This window comes from Lepidochelys kempii, chromosome 11 (assembly GCF_965140265.1).
Source record: "Lepidochelys kempii isolate rLepKem1 chromosome 11, rLepKem1.hap2, whole genome shotgun sequence".
Lineage (NCBI taxonomy): Eukaryota > Metazoa > Chordata > Testudines > Cheloniidae > Lepidochelys > Lepidochelys kempii.
Genome location: NC_133266.1, coordinates 62,348,464 through 62,372,461, shown reverse-complemented (window position 1 = coordinate 62,372,461; position 23,998 = coordinate 62,348,464). Strand labels below are relative to the sequence as shown.

At 39.6% G+C, this 23,998-nt stretch overlaps 1 protein-coding gene across 5 annotated transcripts in view; it reads left to right on the top strand.

Moving 5' to 3' along the window:
- INO80D (INO80 complex subunit D) overlaps window positions 1–23,998 on the top strand; it is a 53,219-nt gene that overhangs the window by 10,696 nt on the left and 18,525 nt on the right. For 4 of the 5 annotated variants that reach the window (XM_073306540.1, XM_073306541.1, XM_073306543.1 and 1 more), the window contains 5 exons: window positions 2,802–2,896; window positions 2,995–3,241; window positions 9,947–10,695; window positions 14,013–14,121; window positions 23,710–23,982. In XM_073306540.1, coding sequence (XP_073162641.1) covers window positions 3,024–3,241; window positions 9,947–10,695; window positions 14,013–14,121; window positions 23,710–23,982 — 1,349 coding nt within the window. In that variant the 5' untranslated portion in view covers window positions 2,802–2,896; window positions 2,995–3,023. The remainder of the gene's footprint in view (window positions 1–2,801; window positions 2,897–2,994; window positions 3,242–9,946; window positions 10,696–14,012; window positions 14,122–23,709; window positions 23,983–23,998) is intronic. The other variant, XM_073306544.1, reaches the window with a different exon arrangement.

Genomic DNA, 23,998 nt, shown 5'->3' with positions numbered 1-23,998 from the left:
CAGAGAAATTGGTTAAAGTGATTGATGTTGGCTTGAATAGTATAAATAATTATTGGACTTAATTTGGGGTATGATAAGATGTTGATTTATATTTGTGCTTCATTGTTCTGGTGAAAATGAAGTACTAACGTTGCGTGTGTGTGCGCGCAGAGAGTGATCTGGTGTAAAAGTTTTATTGCATGTATTTGGAATGGCCCTCGTTATTCACAAATGAGTTATGTAACTCCCCCCAAACTTATCAGTAAACACTTTACGCCATATTACCCCATTGTGTATTCAGTAGCGTATGTCACATATGTTAGATGTAAAACTATGTCAGAAGTGTTTTGTAGTATTTGTTTAGTTTATTGAAATTGTTTCTTGTATCCCTTTCCTTGTAAATCTAGTTCTTTTGTTACCCTAAGTACCACTGTGCAATGCTTGGTGTGAGAGACATTTTAACTAACACTCTCAAAAATGACTTAAAACAGCTTTTCTAGACCTAAAAATGTCACAACACTAAAGTAGTTTTCTCAGGGAGCTATCAGGCTGGAAGTGATCACTAGACCATAGTGGGAAGCTCCCATTTCCAATATATAAAGCTCCCTTTCTAGTCCTTTTGGGGCCACTGGATAATTAACTTTTAAGTTATGACATTTTCATTTATAGAAAAGCTGTTCTGGCCCGGGACTGAACTGGGCTTCAGATAGGAGTGCAGTTTTTTGGGTGGGGTGGAGGAAACCTTTCTCTGGCAGACTTTGTAGCTCCACGGTGGTTTGCAATATTAAAATGTTTACCAGGAAGAAGGATTATTGGGAGAAGAGGGTAAGTCAGCTGGTCCTGGGTATGTGTTAAATTACACAAGCATATGACAAATCAACTTATCACATGAATAGCACCTCTATGTACATGGTGTACAAAACTTAATTGAAAAAATGGAGCACACCAAGTTCGGGACTGCATTTCAATTCTTCAGAGTTGCCTGTTTAGTTAATATTTGAACGTGATCATTACAAACAGATTTTTCACAATGTAAGTTGGGCATTAGCAAAGCAGCTGCATCATGTATGTAGAGCTGAACCTAATTGAAAACTGCTCTGGAATAGAAGGAAGTGATTGCTAAAAACTCCAGAGTGGTGGGGAATCCAGAATTGAAAGGGGTGGCATGTGAGATCACAAATTTCTTTCCATATACCTTAGTAACTTCTGCATTTAAAAAATGACTCCCTGCTACAGCTAATGGGTGAAATCCTGGCTTTCCTGAAACCAATGGGAGTTTTGCTATTGACTTCAGTAGAGCCAGGCTTTCACCCAATAAGTATGACAAGTAAGAAAAATCTGTTTGGCCTTGGAAAAGGCTGATTACAGATTTATGCAGTCTGTGCGGACTACAAATTCTGAAAACCGTACACCAGATGTGGGCCATGCAGCTACAGCAAAAACTTTCTGAGCTGCATGAGTGCTAAAATTAAATTCTAACATATCAGGGCTACTATCTTCAAAAGGTTGTTCTGAGCAATTTCAGAGTAACAGCCGTGTTAGTCTGTATTCGCAAAAAGAAAAGGAGTACTTGTGGCACTTTAGAGACTAACCAATTTATTTGAGCATAAGCTTTTGTGAGCTACAGCTCACTTCATCGGATGCATACTGTGGAAAGTGTAGAAGATCTTTTTATACGCACAAAGCATGAAAAAATACCTTCCCCCACCCCACTCTCCTGCTGGTAATAGCTTATCTAAAGTGATCACTCTCCTTACAATGTGTATGATAATCAAAGTGGGCCATTTCCAGCACAAATCCAGGGTTTAACAAGAATGTCTGTGGGGTGGGGGGTAGGAAAAAACAAGGGGAAATAGGTTATCTTGCATAATGACTTAGCCACTCCCAGTCTCTATTCAAGCCTAAATTAGTTGTATCCAATTTGCAAATAGAAAACATGGCTGTTATTCTGAAACCTGTCAATTTGCAAATGAATTCCAATTCAACAGTCTCTCACTGGAGTCTGGTTTTGAAGTTTTTTTGTTGTAATATCGCAACTTTCATGTCTGTAATCGCGTGACCAGAGAGATTGAAGTGTTCTCCGACTGGTTTATGAATGTTATAATTCTTGACATCCGATTTGTGTCCATTTATTCTTTTACGTAGAGACTGTCCGGTTTGACCAATGTACATGGCAGAGGGGCATTGCTGGCACATGATAGCATATATCACATTGGTGGATGTGCAGGTGAAAGAGCCTCTGATAGTGTGGCTGATGTTATTAGGCCCTGTGATGGTGTCCCCTGAATAGATATGTTACCAACAGCAGAGTGGGTTTGTGTGTGTGTGGGGCGGGGGGGAGAAAGAGAACCTGGATTTGTGCTGGAAATGGCCCAACTTGATTATCAGACACATTGTAAGGAGAGTGATCACTTTAGATAAGCTATTACCAGCAGGAGAGTGGGGTGGGGGGAGGTATTTTTTTCATGCTTTGTGTGTATAAAAAGATCTTCTACACTTTCCACAGTATGCATCCGATGAAGTGAGCTGTAGCTCACGAAAGCTTATGCTCAAATAAATTGGTTAGTCTCTAAGGTGCCACAAGTACTCCTTGTCATTCTGAGCAATGTATTCCACTGAATACCAGCATGCAAAAATTTGGGTTAGTGATATGTCTACATTCCAGTTAATAATTGAATGTGGATTATCTAATTAATCCAATTTGTTGGGTGTTGGCTGAGCCACATGCTGAGAAGCAACATCCAACACCTTGCTTACTATGCAAAACGGTCCTGTCTGATTTAATCTTGACTGACTTGGACCCTTTTTGATATTTTTCTTAGACAATCTGCTTCATCTGACTCGTCATCATTCCAGGATAGTGGTCTCCTTGGGGCTCTCTCCTAACATTGATATGGTACAGAAGATTTAAAATCAGGTACTGTCATGTGCCCTTCCCCTAAACAAAAACAAAACGCAAAACTTAATGCATCTTTTTTTCCATGTGATTTATCTTAATATTTTTGGTTCTTTCAGCTGATGTTCACAAGGAATAGAGTCACGTGATGTATGAAGGCAAACACATACACTTCTCTGAGGTTGACAATAAGCCCTTGTGCTCATATAGCCCCAAACTGTGCAAGCAGAGGCGACTTAACGGCTACGCCTTCTGTATCAGACACGTTCTGGAGGACAAGACTGCCCCCTTCAAGCAATGTGAATATGTGGCCAAGTATAACAGCCAACGCTGCACCAACCCTATCCCCAAATCTGAGGACCGTAGGTGAGTGATGGTGGCCCCCAATGAATTAGAAATAGTTTCAGTCAGCTTGGCTACAAATTTGGTATTTCTGATTGGGAACTGTCTTCATGGTTAGGGAGAAAGGAGTCAAATAGATTGAATATCAGTATGTTTCTGTAAGCCTTTTTTTTTTTTTATGACCAATATTTTTTTTTGTTATTTGTGGGGAATCAGGGGAAAAGGAAGAATTCCAAGGATATAGACAAGCAAGATTACTGCTTTTCCTCAAATTTCACTTCAAACTCTATTGATCAAACCTTTTACATAATATTTACTTTTTCTACTTCATTTGTTTAGCTACTGAGGATATCTGGGAATTGATGCTCTTAAAAGGTGCTTGAATTGCTTGAGGAAGATTGTGGCTGGACATCTGGGTTGGGGGGTTTGGCAAAACATATAGCAGGGGAGTTGCAACAGTGCATAGGCTCCTGGTGAAAGTTTGGGGAGCTCAGGGCAGAGTCCAAGTTCAGGTACTCACATGGCCCCAATAACCATATTCTTTGAGCACCTCACACTTGTTAATAAGTATATGTTCACAGTATACCTGTGTGGAAGGGAAGTATTATCCATATCTCATAGTAGGAGGATTGAGGCACAGAAATTAAATGACTTGCCCAAGGTTACATAGGAAGTCTGTGGCAGAGCCAGGAATTGGAACCAGACTTCCAAAATCCCAGTCTGGTTCATTAGCCACAAGACCATTCTTGCTCGCCATTTAAGACTGGCTTGAACATTGACATCATTCGAGTTGCATGGGGTGTAAGTAAGGGCAGAATTTGTTTTTAATTTCCTTATGTTGTGTCTGACTTGCATACACGTTGTGGTCAGAAATGTGTCTGACTTCTAATTTTGGCTGCATGGTGCCCACGACATTTTATTTCTGAAGAGCCACTATCACACTTCTCACCACTAGCATGGTATTTCATCCTTTGAAATAAAGTGTTTATTAGCTATCTGAGATTGGGATTTGTTCCATGGACATCATTATTTTTAACCGAAAAAGTAAACAGAATATGACAAAAAAGAAATGGACAGCTATCTGCTGACTTTTCATGTTGTTAGCTGCCATTTGCTAACCTTTCACATTATTAATAGTGTTCCCACTGTACTCTACATATAACTTCCTTTTCGGTTCACAGCTCCCTCTTTTGTCTGAAACAACGGTTGGATTGTGCTCTAAATTAACTTGCATTTCACCTGCCATTTCAGTTGAGGAGACTGATGAAGTGAGAAGAATGTTTGTTAAAAGCTCTAGGGCAAATGCTCAGATGGCACAGTATGAATAATTTCAAGCCATGATTTGATAAACATTGACCATTCCTCTGCTAGTATCCAATAGAGACTGGAGATAAGTTAAAAAAAATCATAACGGAAATTGTCAGATCAAATGATACATTGTCATTTCAGATGCAAGAACTAAATGTGCCAAAATCCCTGTTCACCTTCTAATCAGACTTTCTATAAAACCTCCAAAATTTAGTGAAAGTTCCTAGGTCCCATGTGTCCCCATGTAATTTGATATTAATCTTTCAAGTGTGAAACCAATTCATTGTGTAAAATAAAATGTATCAAAATGTGCACAGTACACTATGATAACTTCTGGAGTGTGTTGTACTAGAATAATTAAACTGCATGACAAGCGTCGCATTACAGCCTTTGAAAGTTGAGGACAGCTGGAGCGTGAAGAAGGGAATAAAACTTTAATCTCAAATGAGAGATGTTGGAATGAATATTTTCAAAGACTGCATCTCAGAATAGAGTTTGCAGTTTAACAATAGGGTTTCATGAGTTTCCAATAATAAGTTTAGAGCACAGGCACAAAATGACAGTTCTTGGCTGATGTTGATATATCTGTATCCTAGGAGATTTACTTTTCACACTCAGTTCAGTATGGAGATATTTGCCATTTCTTCATCCTTTGCTTGCCACCTTTAATTTTCTGTGCCAAGACTTTTTATTTCATCTGACGTCAGACAACTCATTTTCATTACACAGTTTGTTACATAATTGCGTAGGATCAGAAGTGAGCCACAGAACACTTTGATAACTCATCTCCATCCTATATAATTTGGAAGCTTATAAAAAACAAAACAAAAAAACTTACAACAAAGGAGGGCAAAAGCACGCGCAAAAGGCAAAAAAAGCAAAAGCCTCAGATCTGATCAGGAGACAATAAACTAAATTATTTCCCGACCCCCAAGCAGAAAAATAGTTAATATTCCTTTAAATTATTAAATTAATTATTAAGCATTCAAGTTCTTCAAATTAAATCTGTTAGTACACGACTTCATCATCTCAATTAGAAGTCTATTCTGCCTATTCAAGCCTCTCTGTAAAATTACATGTGCCCTCTTAACTTTGAATTTGTCCCCTAATTCTGACCTGTCCAAGTACTGCAAATAGACAATGAAGCTCAATTTTATTATTTTAATTATGTTGCTATTACACTTTACATAGATTAAACACTCATCATTTCATCTCTTAATCATCTTCTTTCAAAATGAAGTAAATCCACATCTGTCAGTCTCTTCTGATCTGTAAGTCCCTCCTTTCCATTTTGTCATCTTTTTTAACATACATGATACTCTTCAACTTAACTAGATCTTTCTTTAAATAAAATAATTGGAACTCAGCACTACTCCAAGGTCTTGAAAACACCAGAAAGCAGAATGTGTTAGACATCAGGTGTAAACATGGCTCCCCTAATCCCTTCACCCTTGAAGTGATTGTTCTGCTGGAAGCCAGTGGAGCTTAATATCCTTTGTATACTCCATGTTTGACTCTTAGTTCTCATAGAGATCAACTGCATTCCCTTACAGTGTGTGTTGATCACCGTTCACCCTGCCTACGCCAGAGTGACAGATGTGTTTATCACTGATTTTGAGGCGGGGAGGGGGAAATGATCATATTTGACATTCAGTATAAAATACTTAGGGCTTCTGATATTCAGTTTTAATTGATAAACATCAATAAAACACTACCCATCAATAGAAATTAGTGTTTATCCAATAAACATAGGAAATGGCCCCTTGTATATAAGGGCTAATCTACAACAAGCAGTAATGTGGACTACAGGGGTATGATTTTAACTGCACTAATGTGTTGTACATTAACTGATCCATGTAGACCCTGCTGGTGTGCACTAAAGATTCCTTAGTGTACTTTAATGTAGTGCTGTGTTTGAAACAGTACTATGTTAAAGCGCACAAGGGAACATTACCGAGATTACTCATTACAATATATTCAAAGAGAGCCCTGAACTACCTCTCCCTCCCCCCAATTTTGGACAAAAAATTTTGGATAAAACTCACAAATTGCTAAAAATAAACCCCCACAAATTAATAAACTTAGAAAAACAGAAGCCCTAACAATACACACAGCTTAAAGAACAGACTCACCCTTTGTTTGTAGCATAGGAATGGCCTGCACGTGGTGGTCTAACCAGTGTTTCATGAAATGATAGCCTGATATCTTTGGATTTGTATCCAGAGAGATTACCTGTATAAGTAAATGTTCTATTAACCTTGAATCCTGAAGCACTATCTGTTTAAAGATTTAAAAGATCCAAAGCCTTTCCCATATTAAAGAGAGAATGTCAGATTAAAAATTATTTATATAAAAACAAATAGCCTGAAACTGATAATTTTTTGCAATCAAACTCCCTGTCCTTTCTTACTTATTTTTTGTATTTCCTTTGATTTGGGCAATAAAAATAGAGTAGTCAGTTTCATCTTCTGGCTCATGCCCAAGTACAGGGCTACCTTGTTTGGGATACAAACACTACAGGGAAATGTTTAAACCAAACAAAACTATTTTCATTGGAATAACAAACAAAACAAAAAAACACCATGGAAACATTTCCATTGTGCTTATTTTGTACTTCTTTCTTTTTTTTCCTTAAATCATTCTGACAGTGTGTCTTGCTAGACTGACACCTATATTAGTTAAAAATACTTAATTTCTTAATATTAAGCATGTGAGTACTCCCATTGACTTTAATGGAAGCAGTATTACGTCCTGAATGACTTTTATCTATTACAGCAGTCAATAAAAAAAAAAAAAATACTTCTCAGTATGCTTCTGCAGGAATCTCCTTCTCGCAGCTTTCCACAAAGATTGCACACATTTAGTATCAGCCCTCTGCTTTCCACCTATTAATTCATTACCTTTTGTAATTATTAACTAACTTACATTTAAACAATAAGCTACAGCAGGGGTTATGAAACTTCATTGCACCATGACCCCCTTCTGACAACAAAAATTACTACACGACCCCAGGAGGGGGGACCAAAACCTGAGTCTGCCTAATTCCCACTATCCCAGGTGGGTGAGCCAAAGCCTGAGCCCCACTGCTCTGGGCGGAGTAGAAGTCAAAGCTGAAGCCAAAGGGTTTCAGCCCCAGCCAGAGAGTCTGTAACCTGAGCCCCGCTGCCCAGGACTGGATCCCTCAGGCTTCAGCTTCAGCCCCGAGCCTCAGCAAGTCTAAGACAGTCCTGGTGACCCTATTAAAATGGTCCTAACCCACAGTTTGAGAACCGCTGATCTATAGTGCTAAATTTTGTCATGAGGTTTTGAAAATATTGAATAAATTGGTTACTTTCCACATAGACCAAAAATAATTTCATTTAAAAACGCATACTGACTCATAGCTGTTAAATAGTACCTCCCCAAACATGTCCGTAAGCTATCAATAAATATCTCCAGGTTTTAATATAGATGTTAAACTTTCAAGCCCATAATTTTCAGCCTCCTTCCTTGAATCTTTCTTTTTAAATATAAGAATTATGGTTCCCAATCCTGCAACTTAAAATAGGCAGACCTCCATTGACATCAGAGACTCTACACAGGTACAGAGAAATCATAGTCGCTATTTCCCAAATACCTGATGGTTCGAGAGTATCTAGGCAGCCTAGAATTAATTGTTTATCTGTTAGATCCCCTAATTTAGTATGTCATCTGTCACTATAGATCATCATTACCCCTAGTCCTTTAGTGTTAATATATCTGAGAGAGACTTTCAGTGGTTTTAAAGTAAAATTAACTAGAAAAGAGTTCATTTCGTAGCAGCTTGAAATACACATTTTCATTATAATGTGTGTGTACATTTTCATTGCATTATATAAGCAATGCACAGTGATGACAGGATAGAAATTTTTTGCCTATATTAATATAGTTTTTGCTTGGATTTACTCGGTTGCTCTTTATGATATGTACTTAACCATGGAAAATAGCATACAGCTAAAACCATTTATTTAGTTGCTTAATCATCAGACACAACTAGTGGCCCTTCTCAGCAAAGATCTCCAATTCAAGACTGTCCATGGAAAAAGTGTCTTGTAATTTGTCTCTCAATTACAGGAGCGAATTAACTCTATCTTTACAACGTACACCACACTAAAACCATGCAAATTCACTCATAGTGAAAGAACAGCCTGATAGCAGGGGTAGTAGTCTCTATTATACTTTTAAATGTGGGATGCCTTAAAATGGTTCCATTTGTCTGACCCTTAATAACTTTCTTCTTATCAGGGCCCTTTAGTTTATATTTTAATGCAGTGGTTCTCAAACTTTTTTTTTTTCCCACGGACCACTTGAAAATTCCTGAGGATCTCGGTAGACCACTTAATGATCTTTCCAAATGTTGCTTGTACCATTAGCTAACTATTGTAAAGCACTCTGAATAAAACCTCTATATTAAAAAACCCAATAATTAATGATTTTTTGTTCTAAAAATAAAAAGCACACAACTCATATTTTAATATCAGTATTCTGATCTTTCTAATGCAATGGATGTGCCCTCTCTCCCCCGCTGTGGCAGTCCCCGAGCTGGGAAGAACTGGGGGGGGTCTCTCCCTGTCTCCCCCACCGCAGCAGCTGCTGAGCAGGGGCTGGGAAGGAGGGGGATCTCTCCCCTGCCGTGGCAGCCTCCAAGCTGGGGCTGGGAAGGAGGGGGGGGTCTCTCCAGCCACAGCCCTGGGGCTGTGGAAAGTTGCCTCTTTCTCTGGCCACCGCAGCCCTGCACGTGCCAAATTCCCCCCACCCCCTCTTCTCACCCCACTGCCCTCTCCCACCTACTCACTATTCCCCCCCAAGGCCACCACCTCACCTTATATGTGCATCTTCTCCAGGATCCAGGCACTTAATTAGTGGAGCCATGCCTACGCGGCTCCACTAATTAGGTGAATGGCTCTTCGTTCTCTTGTATGCGGCCGCCCAGGCGCGCACCTTAGAGGGAACTATCTGCGGACCACCTGAATGGAGCTTGCGGACCACTAGTGGTCCACGGACCACAGTTTGAGAACCTCTATTCTAATGTATCATACAGTCCATTTGTCTTGTTCATCTTGCTATGTGTCCATTAGGGATATGAGGGATAGATATTTTTTTTTTTTTTTTTTTTGAAAGGATAGGTATTTGGCTCTCAGACTTTTTTAAAAATCCAGAAATGATAAATTCCCTCATGTGGAAGTTTTTATTTTATATCATGGGCCTGGAACATGGGATGTGATTGTAGAAACTCATTAATGCACAAACATGAGTTAATAATCTAATTTTTTCAGTGGCAGGTCAGATGGTTTTTGTTGTTGTTGTTGGGGTTTCCTGTCTGTGGTTTCATCTTTTTTGCTTTCTTAAGTGTGTTTGTTTAAAAGAAGAGAAAAAAGGAACTTACTGTTTTCACTTTTGAAGGTACTGCAACAGCCACCTACAGGTACTTGGCTTTATACCTAAAAAGGAGAGGAAGAAAAAGAATGATCCAATAGAGGAAGTGAAGGTCAGGCACCAGATGGATGCTATGGCCTTCAGTCTGACAGTGCCCACACTGGCCTTGAAGATGTCCAATGGACTGGATGGGATGTCCCTGTCTCCACCGGGGGCTAGGCTTCCTCTCCACTACCTGGAAGCAGAGTTAGATGATCCCTTTGCTTTCAACGAAGAGGATGATGACTTAAAGAAAGGGGCAACGGTGAGGAAAAAGTTGCAGAGCAAGTTGGCCCAAAACCGGCAGCGCCAGAGAGAAACAGAGATTTTAAAAGTTCACCAAGAGCACTTTAGCCCCCTTCCTGCACCTTTGCAGCAGCAGCCACTGCAGCAGCAGCACTCCCATCTGCCACCTTTATCAACTTCTTTAAAGCCTATAGGGCTACCGCAGGGCTTCGTCTGCAAGTCACCTCAACCTCAGAACACCAGCCTACCAATGCAGGGAGTGGCACCCACCACACACACTATAGCACAAGCAAGGCAGATGTCTAACAAGAGACCCCTGCCTCTCCTGCCACCCACCAGGGCTCCTGTCGTGGACCCACCAAGGACTGATCGGGTCCTCATGAAAGCCACAGCCTTCTCTCCACACTCATCCTGCATGAGCCGGCTACAGAGACTGGTGAAACTGTGCACTCGAAAACAGCAGCTGGAAACTGATCTGTTTCCACATTTAGGTAGGTAGATAATTACATACATCGCTGTACTGTTTTTTCAGGTTGCTATGAGATTATATGCCTTTAAATTCATCAGGACATGTACTTATACCTTTCTAAAAGGGGGAAATATGTCAATAGATGTATAGGCAGGTCACGTCTGTTTTACAACTTTTTTTTATTCTTTATAACTTTTTAAAAAAAAAAATGCTAGTTAATGATTTTGAGAGGCCAAACTGAGGTATAACTCACTCTCAGGGGTGTGTGTGTGTGTGTGTGTGTTTTTGTTTTTTTAAATCACAGCATTTTCAGGTGAAGCAGTAACAATGGTCCTGTTTGTTCCTAGACTGAGTATATAGACCATGTTAGACCTAGAGCCTGTGTTGTAAAACCCAAATATGAAACTAATGAAAAAAGGAGATTGTCGAATGAAAGCGCAGATACAACTTTGAGGCTTTGATTGTGCATTCTGTGCACACCCAAAACAGCAGTTGACTTCATTGGGAATTTTGAGTGCAAACTGCTAAGATATGGGATCTGATTCAGTAAAAGAAAGTCTAGCGTTGTATTCCACTAGAGAATGAGGATTCAGAAGCTGATTCTGGAGGTGCGGTTTTTCCGCGATTTAGTGCAGAAGTTGTCCATTTTACCCATTACTAATATATACTATTATTAACGTCTTATCCCGACACTACAGTAATAAGTCTTAATCATTGTGTTAACTGCCTATATGTTAAGTTTGTTTTTAATTTAAATTATGTTACGGACTTCTGCGTGTGGAAATAGAGCTTTTTGCAATTTTAAGAGGCACTTGAATATGGATAAGGTGTTGGCTCGTTGCCTCCATTGTAAATGGAGGTTGAGATATATACACCATTAGTGTTACTTTGCTTTTTAATTTAGCTTTAGATTATTGTTTAGTTTTACAGGGGTAAGGAAGTGGGCAGTAAATAGGAGAAACAAGAACCAGAAATGCAAAACAATAGAAACAGAAACAGCAAACCATTTGTGTCTTTTAAAAAAAAAATTACTTCTAGTATGTCTGGGCAATTATTTAACTAGTGGCACACATCACAAACATCTGTAATTTATGCTATTTCAATTAATCTTTTTAAATTTGCTGTTAAGATTTGCCTTTTGGCACCTTTGGGACAATTTGGCTGTTTGTTGGGAAGCTAATGAGTATCCTACAGCATGTCTCTGAAGGAGGATGTTCTGAAAGAACTGTTTCATGATTCTCTGGATAATGCAGTTAATTTGAGGAATGAGGATACCAGGAACATCCCAAGTGTCAAGATTCCCAAATAGGTTAGAAAGTCACCTGTTGTCATGAGCCTGCGTAAGAGTAGCATTCTATGTGTGATGCGTGTCACATTCTACAATAACACTTCCTATAAAAATAACTTTTCCTATTGTACCTGGTTTTAGGAAAATGTTTTATCAGATGTATAAATATAAAATTGTGGAAATGGTATGCTGTAATAAATGTGAAAATGAAGATAAGATTATAGCATTTTATAACTGATAATTAACATAATGAACTTAATTATACATTAGCTGTGTGGGAGTAGATAAGTATGTACTTGAAAGCTCACATTATGGACTATTTTTAGAGACTTTTTTATCCTGGTGGCAAAACTTCTGGGATTTCTATTTAAGAAAATACCTAGTACTAGAGTTCACAGGCACAAGATATGAATCTTACTTTCAGAATCTTTAAAAAGATACCCTTAATTTTTAGTAAAACTATGCAAACTGATGTTTGTATAAACAAAGTAGAAAAAAGATCCAATGCTCCCCATTCCCTTTTCAGGAGTTAAAAGGTTTAACAGCCATATTTATGATTTTTTTTTTAATTTGTGCCAAAAAATTGATTACACTGCATCCATTGTGCATGTGGCTTTATGGAACGTCAGTTTAGCTAGTTTATTTTTGAAGTAAAATAAATTTAAGTGTAAGAAATTTTTCAAGTTTCTTAGTGTTTACACTTGGGCCAAACTTGAATGTCTAAAAACAGGCACAAAGGTAACATTTTCAAAAGTCAAAGTCCTGTGTCCTAAATCACATAGGTGCTTTTGAAATTTTTACCTCAAATCTGTATTTAGGCTCCTAAATTAACACAAAGGAGCCTGAATTCTGATTAGAGTGCCAGCCTCTAGACACCTGGTTTGGAAACGTGGCCCAAAATCTTCTTGGATAAAATACAGTAATAAGCTTTAAAAAAATTAAATGGCCCTTAACACTCTGCCCCCTTCTCCTGCTCTGTATTTAGGGCCATATGTAAAAACACATGAGAGAAGAACAAAAAAAAACAGCTGGTTTGGAAGGGAGACTGCGTTTTCCCATCCTGCTCTAAGGGATTAGCAAGGATAGGGTAGGGCCATGAAAAGATGCAGAAGATGAGAATCTATAGGAACCCTGGCTTGATCTTGCCCAGACATCTGGAGGGACTTTCCTCCATGGTCCTTCCTGGTCGCCCTTTTCAGCAAAGTCCTGCAGTGCTATGTAGGACGCTGTCCTGGGCTCTTTGGTAATGAGGGACACAAAAATCACAGAATGAAGTGGTCCTGCTCCAAAAATCATTAATTAATCTGGTATTCTTATGTGTACTTAAGCTGTATAGGAAGGTGAACATGCTGCTTAAGAGTGACTGACCCCAGCTCTTGTCTCTTCCCCCTGGAGCGGAAGGAGCCCCTTTCTTACTGATATCTGGTGGAGATGGCAGGTGATTTACACAGAAAAGAACAGAGGAACACATACTGTGTAGCTGTGTAGCTCTGTCCCTGTAGCTTTCTCCCATGGTTTTGCTATTCTCCATGCTTTTCAGCTGGGGGAACAGAGGGTCTATACTCTATAATGTACAGAAATAAGAAACTGGGTTATGTAACTTATTTAGACCATAGACTATTAATTATTGGACTGTCAGCTCTTCATGGTAGGGTCTTCCTCTTTATCATTTGTAAAAAATCTAACATTGAGCACAACAGAGAAAATATTTGTCTTTACATAAGACTGATGGTAGTTTTGGTTTTTATTTAATATATTTATGGACAAAGAAGGCCAATAAAGCTATTAAAGGGGTAACAAACCGGTCATTGAAAAATGCTGTTAAATGCTGTTTGTACATTTGTAATGAAGCTGCTGTCATAACTGTCCGTAGGTTATTGAGAAAATTACACGATGAATCTAATATAATGTATCCTCATTACTGTGCTATGTACGACCTAGAATAGGCAGAGGCCGTTGATAGTGGTTATTGCCACAGGTTATTCACAGATATTTGAGGATTACAGTCTCTCTTCATCCAGCCTTCACGTTTCCAATTCTCCCCTATTCAGGGCTGGACTGGTCTGAAGACAGTGGAGAAGAGTTGGAGGATTCAGAGCAAACTTCCCCATACCAGGTTGCATGGTCTATCCGGGAAACTCTCAGATATGAAAGACATGAGTAAGTATCCTTCTTTTATTGTTTGTATTGGCCTCCAATTCAGCAAAGCACTTAAACATGGGCTTTACTTTAAGCAAAGTTAGTGGGGCTTAAGTGCTTTGCTGAATCAAGACCTTTTATTATACAGCAGAAGCAGGTCAACATGTTGTTAGTTGTTGAGCTCTATCCAGAAGCTGTGTCCCAGATATCAGAAATGAGATCGGGAATCACAGTAACAGACTGTGAGTAGACTTCTAAATTCCATTTTACATTTGATAAGGACGTAAACCTGATCTCTTATCTGGAAGAAGAGAATAATTAAAAAAAACTAATGTACCAAGAGAGTAGAGTAACGCTTAGTAGATAAAATGGGAGCATGAATTTTAAACCTTATCATAGCAGCCCTGCATAGTATTTTTCAAAATCTTTTGTTGTTTCTGACTTTTGAAAATTGTACTAATCAATAATTTTGTCACTGAATTGTTCTTTTGCTTCTGGAGACATTGGGTTCACTTTTGGTCTTGAGTTTGGTCTTACCATAATCCTGCTAAAAAGATCAAATGTCATTTTCAGGCGATGCCCAGGACAGAATGGAAGTTATTTTAGCGGGGGCTAAGATTCTGCAAAGGTTTTCACACACACACACACACACGCACCCCTTCTCCATGAGGATTGTTTCGGTTCATTTATTTGTAAGAGCTACAGTTCTGACTCAGTCCCACAGAACCACTGGAGGAGTGCCATTTTTGCAGTCTGCTGCTGAAGCAGGGCAGGGATAAAGGCCTAGATTCAGAAAAGCACCTAAGCACGTGCTTCAATCCCACTTAATGGGATTTAAGCACACACTGAAATGCTTTGTTGAATAAGGATGACTTTGTGTATTGGGGCCAAAATCAGAACTTATCTTTTCTGTTTTTACTACCTTTTAGTAGTATTTTTGTTTGTTTGTGATACAATAGAGAGGAATATGGGATTGATAGTTTGTATAACTGTTCTTTTCATTGGTAATTGAGAAGTGGTATTATGCCTCCATCAACTAACCAGTAACATCATGTTCTAGATTTTGGTTATAAACTGGCAGTACATTCGTATTGCTGGTGCAGAATGGCTTAAAATGTTGTGCAAACATTGTTAATCCATGACTGTGCAGTCTCGCAACAGGATATGGTCATATATGTCTCTGTTAATGTCATTTTAGCACACAGAGAGTAAAGTCAGAGTACTGTAGTTAAATTGAGATAATCTAGAAGAAAGGAGCTTGAGCCATATTAATCACAAAATGAAATCACAGCCTTGATAAGTTTTGTTATAGCTTCTATATTATGATTCAGTTTCAGTACACAACCAGATATTTTTCTTGTGTCTAAAAGCATTGCACCTTCTTCCAAAAGACATGGATGGATGTGGTGGTAATACTTCAGTGCCCCTGCAAATGTGTTATTTAAAACTGCAAAACTGAACGGCTAGGACACCAGCTTGCAGAAAACCATACCAATTTGTAAAGGCATCTTCATGGTGAACGGCAAAGCTGCGATCAAAATTGAGAGAATGGTGAATGCCCTCACCAAGCCAAACTTTGGTGACAATCAGCAGACCAAAAACATCCCTTTAACATTCCTTTTCCCCAAATAAAAAAATACTTTTTTTTAGCTGGCATGAAAGTCGGTTGCCCTTTTGGGATCACTAGGCAGAAAAACAGCGAGCTTTCATAGAAGTTACAAATATTTTTAAAATATAGCTATGGTATAGCTTTTTTTCAGGTGATTATTCCTCACAGCCTGGCTATTAGGGAACATTACATGAGGGATCAAATAGACATACTTCCATTCTGACTATAGTTTTCCAGTTAATCTTTTAAACTGAATATAACTTTCAAAAAAGGTGAAGTGTCCAATCAAAGAACTCTTCCCCCTCCTTGACATTGGATTGGAACGTTACTTACATCTCATTTTCTTTTTCACCTTTTAAGGGGGTTGCGCATTAGCTTCTGAGTCTTGGCTTGTTTTTGGGTTGGTTGGTTGGTTTTCTTTCGCTGAATCCTCCATGTTCTTTTCACATGTTGATCAAAAGTATGAACTTTAATTGACATTTTCTATTTCATTTAACGTTTTGTGCACTTCACCTAAAACGCCCTCTTCATTGACCATAACTGATCAATTCTTTTACAGCACTTGCAACTCTTACTTTTCTATTTAATCTGCCGAGTTCTACTCTTCAGCACCTTTTCTAATTTTGTTTATGAATAAACATTGACACATTTTCTTGTTTACAATCTTTCAAAATTGTATTTCTATTTGTCAAGCTTCAGTAAAGATTGTTATTAAGTAAACATCTATTCCTTGTTCTACTTTGACATTCTGCACTATGTTCTCTGTTTCTGAGTATATATTAATTTAAACTTTTCCATGGATGAGTTTGTTTTGTTAAAGTGACTCTGCCTTACTAATTTAAATAGCTACTCAAATTGATAGCAAGCTAACCAAAGAAATCTGATGGTTCAACAAGGACATGTGCAGAGTCCTGCACTTAGGATGGAAGAATCCCATACACTGCTACAAACTAGGGACTGAGTGACTAGGCAGTAGTTCTGCAGAAAAGGACCTATCGGTTACAGTAGACGAGACGCTGGAAATGAGTCAACAGTGTGCCCTTGTTGCCAAGAAGGGCTAACAGCATTTTGGGCTGTATAAATAGGAGCATTGCCAGCAGATCCAGGGACGTGATCATTCCCCTCTATTCGGCATTGGTGACGTCTCATCTGGAGTACTGTGTCCGGTTTTGGGCCCCACACTACAAGGAGGATTTGGAAAGAGTCCAGCGGAGGGCAACAAAAATTAATAGGGGGCTGGAGCACATGACTTATGAGGAGAGGTGAGGGATTATTTAGTCTGCAGAAGAGAAGAATGAGGGGGGATTTGATAGCTGCTTTCAACTACCTGAAAGGGGGTTCCAAAGAGGATGGATCTAGACTGTTCTCAATGGTGGCTGATGCAGGACAGGAAGCAATGGTCTCAAGTCACAGTGGGGGAGGTTTAGGTTGAATATTAGGAAAAACTATTTCACTAGGAGGGTGGTGAAGTACTGGAATGCGTTACCTAGGGAGTTGGTGGAATCTCCTTCCTTAGGAGTTTTTACGGTCAGGCTTCAAAAAGCCCTGGCTGAGATGATTTAGCTGGGGATTGGTCCTGCTTTGAGCAGGGGGTTGGACTAGATGACCTCCTGAGGTCCCTTCCAACCCTGTGTAGACGTACCCATAGAAGCAAGTGATTAACTTTGAGTGCAATTCTGCATTCACTGGGTTGGCTTGTTTTCAATACTTCTCCTTGAGGGAAAAATTTCCTCTATAATGTTCAATTAGAGTTTTCAGTGATGGTATGGCTCAGCATTCAGAAATCATGATATTGGCTTAAAATTCATGAGATTTTGAAAATAAAACAGTTGGAGTTTGTTTGCCTTCTATTTTTTTAATCTGCAGGGTCACATTCTGAAGCTTGTGTGTAAAACATGGGGGCCATACACTTACTTTATTATTATTAAAGTGAAAATTGAGATTCTGGTGTATTCACAGGACTTCAGGTCTAGGGCCTTGAAGAAAAACACCAAATATTGCAAGACTCTCTGATAAAATTCTGAGTTAGCAACACTAGAGTTAAGATCAAGAGTAACTGACTTGCTGGGAAACCTGTTTCAGCCGGGGAAAATTCTTCATCGGAACACTGGTTCCTGGGGGAGGTGAGACATGAACAGTCTTTATCTTCATCTACAACTACTAACACCAGAGTGGTCCCTGCTTGCAACTCCATTGCCCTCCCTGAAGCTACACCATGGATGATTTGACCTTGGCCCTCATCTGCTTGTAAAGGAAAAACAAGCTTATTTAAAATAAAATCCAGATTTGAACAACTTTGTTGGCAATGTATATATTGAAGTTTGTCTAAAATGGTCAGAATAGACTGTTTTTGCCACTGAAAGCAATGGGAAGTAAATTTTCTCCATCATAGCTATCAGTTCACAAGAAAGATAGTAGCCTTCAAAAGTGAGCCTACAGCCATCAGCGCTGCAGAAGTGTTGAAACTACCAAAGCATGTACAGTTGCAACCACTGCCATAGTGCCCACTAGTGTCAGGATGTGATGCTGCAAGGGACTTTGCCTCTAGAACCCCTATTGACGGCTTCCTCAGCCCTGCAGTGGTCACTCTCTGTTGCTGGATCTTCCATGGCCTGGTCTTCCAGTCAGGACACTTCTTAGGAGAAGCCGCCTTCTGGTGTAACAAAAATCCAACTGTGAATCCAAATAAATCCAAATTAATCATTCTCCCACCCTCTTTGGCTACATTGACGTTCTCTGCTCTTTACCTGTATGTGTGGGCCTTGCAGAGTTTCTCCTATGCTGCTGCTTTCCAGCAAGTTTCCCCCATTGCTTTTCATCCCCAGGGACTCTGGCAGCTTACCTTAGGGATCTTCCTGCTCCTTTTAGGTCCTGACTCAGGCCCCCAAGGGCCTGTCCTGTTCACCAGTGGGTCTTCTCCAGCCTGACTTTATCAGGCCCTTCCCAGAGTGAGGGAACTTCTCTTGCTCCTCTCCTGGGTCTCCTGACTGAGTTCACGGCTCTGTTTCAGTAGTCCTCCCTCTGATCCCACCACAGCAGGGATCAGGAATTATAATTAAGTCTCCATCATACCCATCAGCGGGGTAACTGTCTGGTCACAGGCAAGGCAGAGTCTGCAGAATGGGATTTAATTATATTTTTATATAATTATATGGGATTTAATTATTTAAGGGCCAGCCAGCCTCTGACACCAAGGTACTTCCTTGGAATTTAAAAAACAGAACAAACAAATGAGATGATTAGTGTTCGTCCTCACACCGTCCCTCTGGCATACTGCATGGCAATAACATATAATAAAACCCACCAAATAAATACAGCCTCTACACTTTAAAAGAAGAGGTACTAGAAATGGCAGAAGGAAGAGTGGAAAGATTCTAAAGATTCTTTCCTATAATGTTCAAAAGAATTACACTGGAGTGATTTTATTTATATATTTATTTAACAGCTGTGTTTTGCTAGCCTGTACCATAGTCCAGATCTCCTCTTGAGGGAAGAGCAGGGTTCTTGGTTACTCTGTAGTAAAGAACAACAGTACAAAGGGTGGTTCCTTTGTTTTTTACTTCCGATAGGAGGACGACTTTTTCCAATTAAAAAATACTTGTATATTTTCACCTTCCATTGTAGTGTGGTGCCTTTGCAAATAATTCACAAGAGGTCACTACACTAAGCTAGTTAATGGCAAACCCTGTAGAGAAAGTCACCTTTGTCCTGTCTGTTTCTTCATGCTACTTGGCATGCCCTGTTCTCTCCCCTGCCAGATTTTACCCCCACATAAGAGTCTTCATTAAAACCCTCCTCAGAAGCTGCAATAGCAACCATCATAGAGCTTCAGTTGGCAAAGTATGGCTGCATATGGAGAGAATGCAGTTAGGCCTATGTCGTCTTTTGCAGATTCTACAGTGGTAATGCTGAGATTATTAGTTTTTCCAGCTCATTTTATTCTGAATGCTGCCTCATGAAAGAGAACTATCTTAAGGACTCCTCCCAACTCCACATTTCTTGTTTCTCAGCAATAAAGGGTCCACAGTTTGAGAACCACTGGGTTATGGCATATGCATCAATTTTACTTCTAATCTCAAGTCAGGAACTTTTCATTGGCTTGAAGAGAAGCTGTTTATCACAGTACTTTAAAAACAGAGGACATTCTGTATGTTGGATTACTGAGTATTGGCTCTCCTAAAATCAGATACCTCCCTCTAAACTAGTTTGGATACCTTTTCCAGCAGTCTGACATTTTTTACACTATGGACTCTCCGAGGCTCCCTTTGTTGACTTTAGCAGTACTGGATTGGTGGACACCACCTGTTTGCTCTTCCTTTCTAAAGGGTAGTGCCGTTTTCATTTTTCATGGTAGACAGTCAACATTTATTCCTTCAGAGTTAAACGCTTCTGAGTTGTACGTGCCGTTGAACATGCCTGTAATGGCGTGGCACCCATCTCTGTGAGCACCCCCTTCTGGTCAGGTGTGGCCATGGTCTTTAAATCAGTCTCGGCCCTGGTATCGGGCCATACCCCCAGGGCTTCCTCCCTGGAGGCAATGGTTCCAGCTAGGCCTTCTGACAGTTCGGTCCTCTTCTATGGGTTTACTACTGTCCAATTGTAGGCCCTTCCCCAGTAGCCTATGCGGGGTCCTGGGCCCACCCACTACTCCAAGTCCCAGACCAGGGACCCTAAGAATAGCAGCCACACACCACTGTGTCTCTTTAGCAAAACTGCCTTCAGTTCCTTGGGCCACTTCCCTGCAGCCCCAGCCTTCGCTGACGCCTTACCCTAGCTCAGGGCTCTTCTGTGTTCAGGCCCAGCAGCCAGCCAGGAGCGCTTCCTTGCTCCCCTAGTCCCTACTAGCACTGAGCTGTCCTCTGTGCTACAGTTCCCTCTGGCCAGCCAGGGACACTGTCTTCATTCCTCTAGCTCCAGCAAGGAACTGCCTGTCTCTGGTGGTGCAGCACCTTTTTATAAGGCCCTCCTAGGCCCTGATTGGCTGCTCCCTGCAGCCTCTCTGATTGGCTGCTTCCCTTGCAACCACTCTAACCTACTTGGAGGACCTCTCCACTGCTCCTTTCTTGGGACGAGTATGGCAGGGGCCTCCGGGCCTAGTCTACGCCGTCACAATTTCACTTATTTAAGAAAGACGGCATGTTTGGTTGTTCATTGAAAGACTTCCATGCAGTTTCAGCAATACTGTAAAAGTGAAATGGCAGACTTTAAATCCTGGTTCATAGTACTCTGTTACACATGCTTAATGAGAATAAATCAAATGTAATTTGGTTAAACAGCTCATCATAGAAGGGTGAAAATAAAATGTGTTTTTGAATTTTGACACAAAAAACGGTGGAAGTGACTGCAGTTTTAAAGTCTGTTGGGATGTATAAATATGTTTTGGCTAGTCTTGCTTGAAAGTGAAAGTCCTAAGTAGTATTTAAAACTTGGTTGTCTCCCAGCAAGTACAAGAGCCACTCCTGCAGTGCTTTCTGGGCCTCTGTGTGCCTCTTAACTTGTGATTTTCAGAATCATCTCATCAGTCAAAAGGAGTTATACATATTTTGACCTTTCTACGTTCAGCTGCATGGGAGGTGAGTCAAAGGTTTATTATAATTGTAAAGACGTTCTCTGAAAGAAAGCCACTCACATCAGAAAGCAAAATGTTTCCAAAACCACTTTCACTTTCTAACGTGGACTGTTTCCTTTCTCTAAGGCTAATGGTCGGTTGCGAATAATATTATTTTAAGTAATATAAATATTAGGAGCTTATAAGTATATGTGTGTATTACATACTTTTGTGTTGACTGCCTTATATAAGGAGAAGGTACTCACTTCCACCCATCTTCCTCCCCCATGCTTGTTGTTTAAAATAGAAAGAAAGAAAGAAAATAATTAAAAAGCCATGCAATTCTGCATATAGATCAAATTGATATTTTAACCCATTCATTGAATTCTTATTTTTGTTATAATCATTATCTAAATATTTTAAGGGATACTGTTAAATTGAAAATATTATCAGTTAATACAATTATTAATTAGCAGTGGATATATTTGGTTAAGTTCTTGTAATGGCTGTTTCTTGGGAATAATATGCATTGCATTTAATAGGGAAAGTTATAACCTGGTCAGTTTTTCTCATAAAAATAGATAGGTGGATTTATTTTTCTGTTATGATCGTGCGTCCTCCCTGGAAGTTTTTACGGGCTTTTCTGATGGGTATTAAGTAGGCTTTCCCAAACAGAGAGGAACTTTTACATGTAAACTGAGAATGTTTGGTACAAGTGTTTCCATAAAAGAAATTTAAATTTGAACTCCCTTCTCTAAGGGGGCACCTACCACTCTGACATTTCTGGATCTTATTTTATTTAATAAATATTGCAGTTGATGGTCAGCATCTACGCTGTCCTTAACTAGTTTTGCAATACGCTTTGTTGTTCAGAGATTTGGATTTCAATGTATTTGATCTTGCTGATCAAGCTCTGCACTTTGTACCTCAGTTTTTAACTCCTTTGCTTTAGGTTTGGTAAATTTAGCAAAAATTGCCAAGTTTTATTTGCTCCAGAGAAGACTGAAGAGAGAATATCTTATTTGAAGTAAATTCACTCCAGTGCTCCTTGGTCATAAACCTTGTTTTGCTGAGTGTTATCAGGGTGAAGCTGACTGCTTGGTACCATGAGAGATCCTAGATTTAAAAAAGTCCCAGTGATGATTTTTATTACTTCTACTGAGCATGTTTGGCAGGTTTGGGTATTTTTATGGTGTGTGTCCTTTGCCATTTAGAAAAAAAAACTAAAAAAGAAGCAAAACCTTTCTGAGTAAATGGGGATTGACTGATTGCGTGCTTCCCATTCATGCTTCTACTCAGTTTCTTGCATAGGCCTACCCAGATCACTCTCTCACTACCCTGTATATTAACGCTGTAGTAAACTCTACTTTCTAACTAAATACCTAATGCATAGCTGTGTGTTTTGTGTGTGATTTTTACTGTATCTCATAATTACAGCACATAACAGGGAAGTCATCAATGGTCTTTAATATCAGCTTTGTAGTTTTACTACTTAAAAAATTTCCCAATGTACTAAAGACAAAGGGAAAAAAATCATCTCAGGTACAGGTGGGTGCCTCTACATGGACTTTGGCGTTATTCTCATTCACTGGGGTGAAATGCTGGCCCGACTGAAGTCAATGGGAATTTTGCCCCTGCAGTCAGTGAGGCCAGGATTTCATTCCAGAGCTATATAAGACCATAAGCTCGAAAGATTGTCTCTTTCACCAACAGAAGTTGGTCCAATAAAAGAAAATACCTCATCCCCTTGTCTCTCTAATATTCTGGAACCAACACAACTACAGTAACACTGCTAACAACATATGTGCCTGTCAATTTGGGTAGTAAATATCAGAGGCCAGACTCTAATCATATTTGTAGCAATGTAAAGCTGAAATAACTTCATTAAAGTCACTGGAATTTCATTGATGTAAACCCAGGGCAGGTTAGAGCAGAACTTGGAGCCAGCTTTTTGGGGAAATGGGAGAAAAAAGTTTACCCAGTAAAATCATCCATGAAGAGAGGTCAGCTGTCTGGTACTGTGTTCTTAGAATTCAACCATATTTCTCTGGCATGACCTTTCTTCTATCAATTTCCACTGAGTGTTTTCTCTTTTCCATAATTGCAGCTTAAATCAAGCTGTAACTTCTTTTGCTGAGACATTTACAGTAAATAAAGGTTAACAATATTCTTTTTAACAGCAAGTTCCAGACATTTAGATGTCTCAGACTCAAAGATAAATCGATGTAATCTCTAATATTGACATACCAAGAAGATTAAATACCTTTTAAAATTTAAAAGGATTCCCACAGTTTGAATTGGTTGAGTTTCTCTTAGGGAACATATCCCTGGCTATTTTTAGCTTTTAGCTATGTGTGGAATTAGAAGAAAGATGTTTGTTGAATAATTCTGAGAGAGTTATAAATTTATTTCTCTTTGAAAAAGACCATCTGTTTTTGTGTTTTCTTCACAGGTCAGATGACGATGATGCAGATAGCAGGAGTTCCAGGGTGACCCAACTTTGCACTTACTTTCAGCAGAAATATAAGCACCTCTGCCGCCTGGAGCGGGCAGAATCTCGTCAGAAGAAATGCCGGCATACGCTCCGGAAAGCTTTGCTGCATGCGGCCAGCAGAGAGCCGGAATGTGCTGGGCAGCTGATACAGGAACTCCGAAGAGCTACATGCACTTGGACCAGGTTAGGGCCCATACACGCCAACCTGCCTGCAGTAGTAGGCAAGGCCGGGTGAGAATCAGCAGTG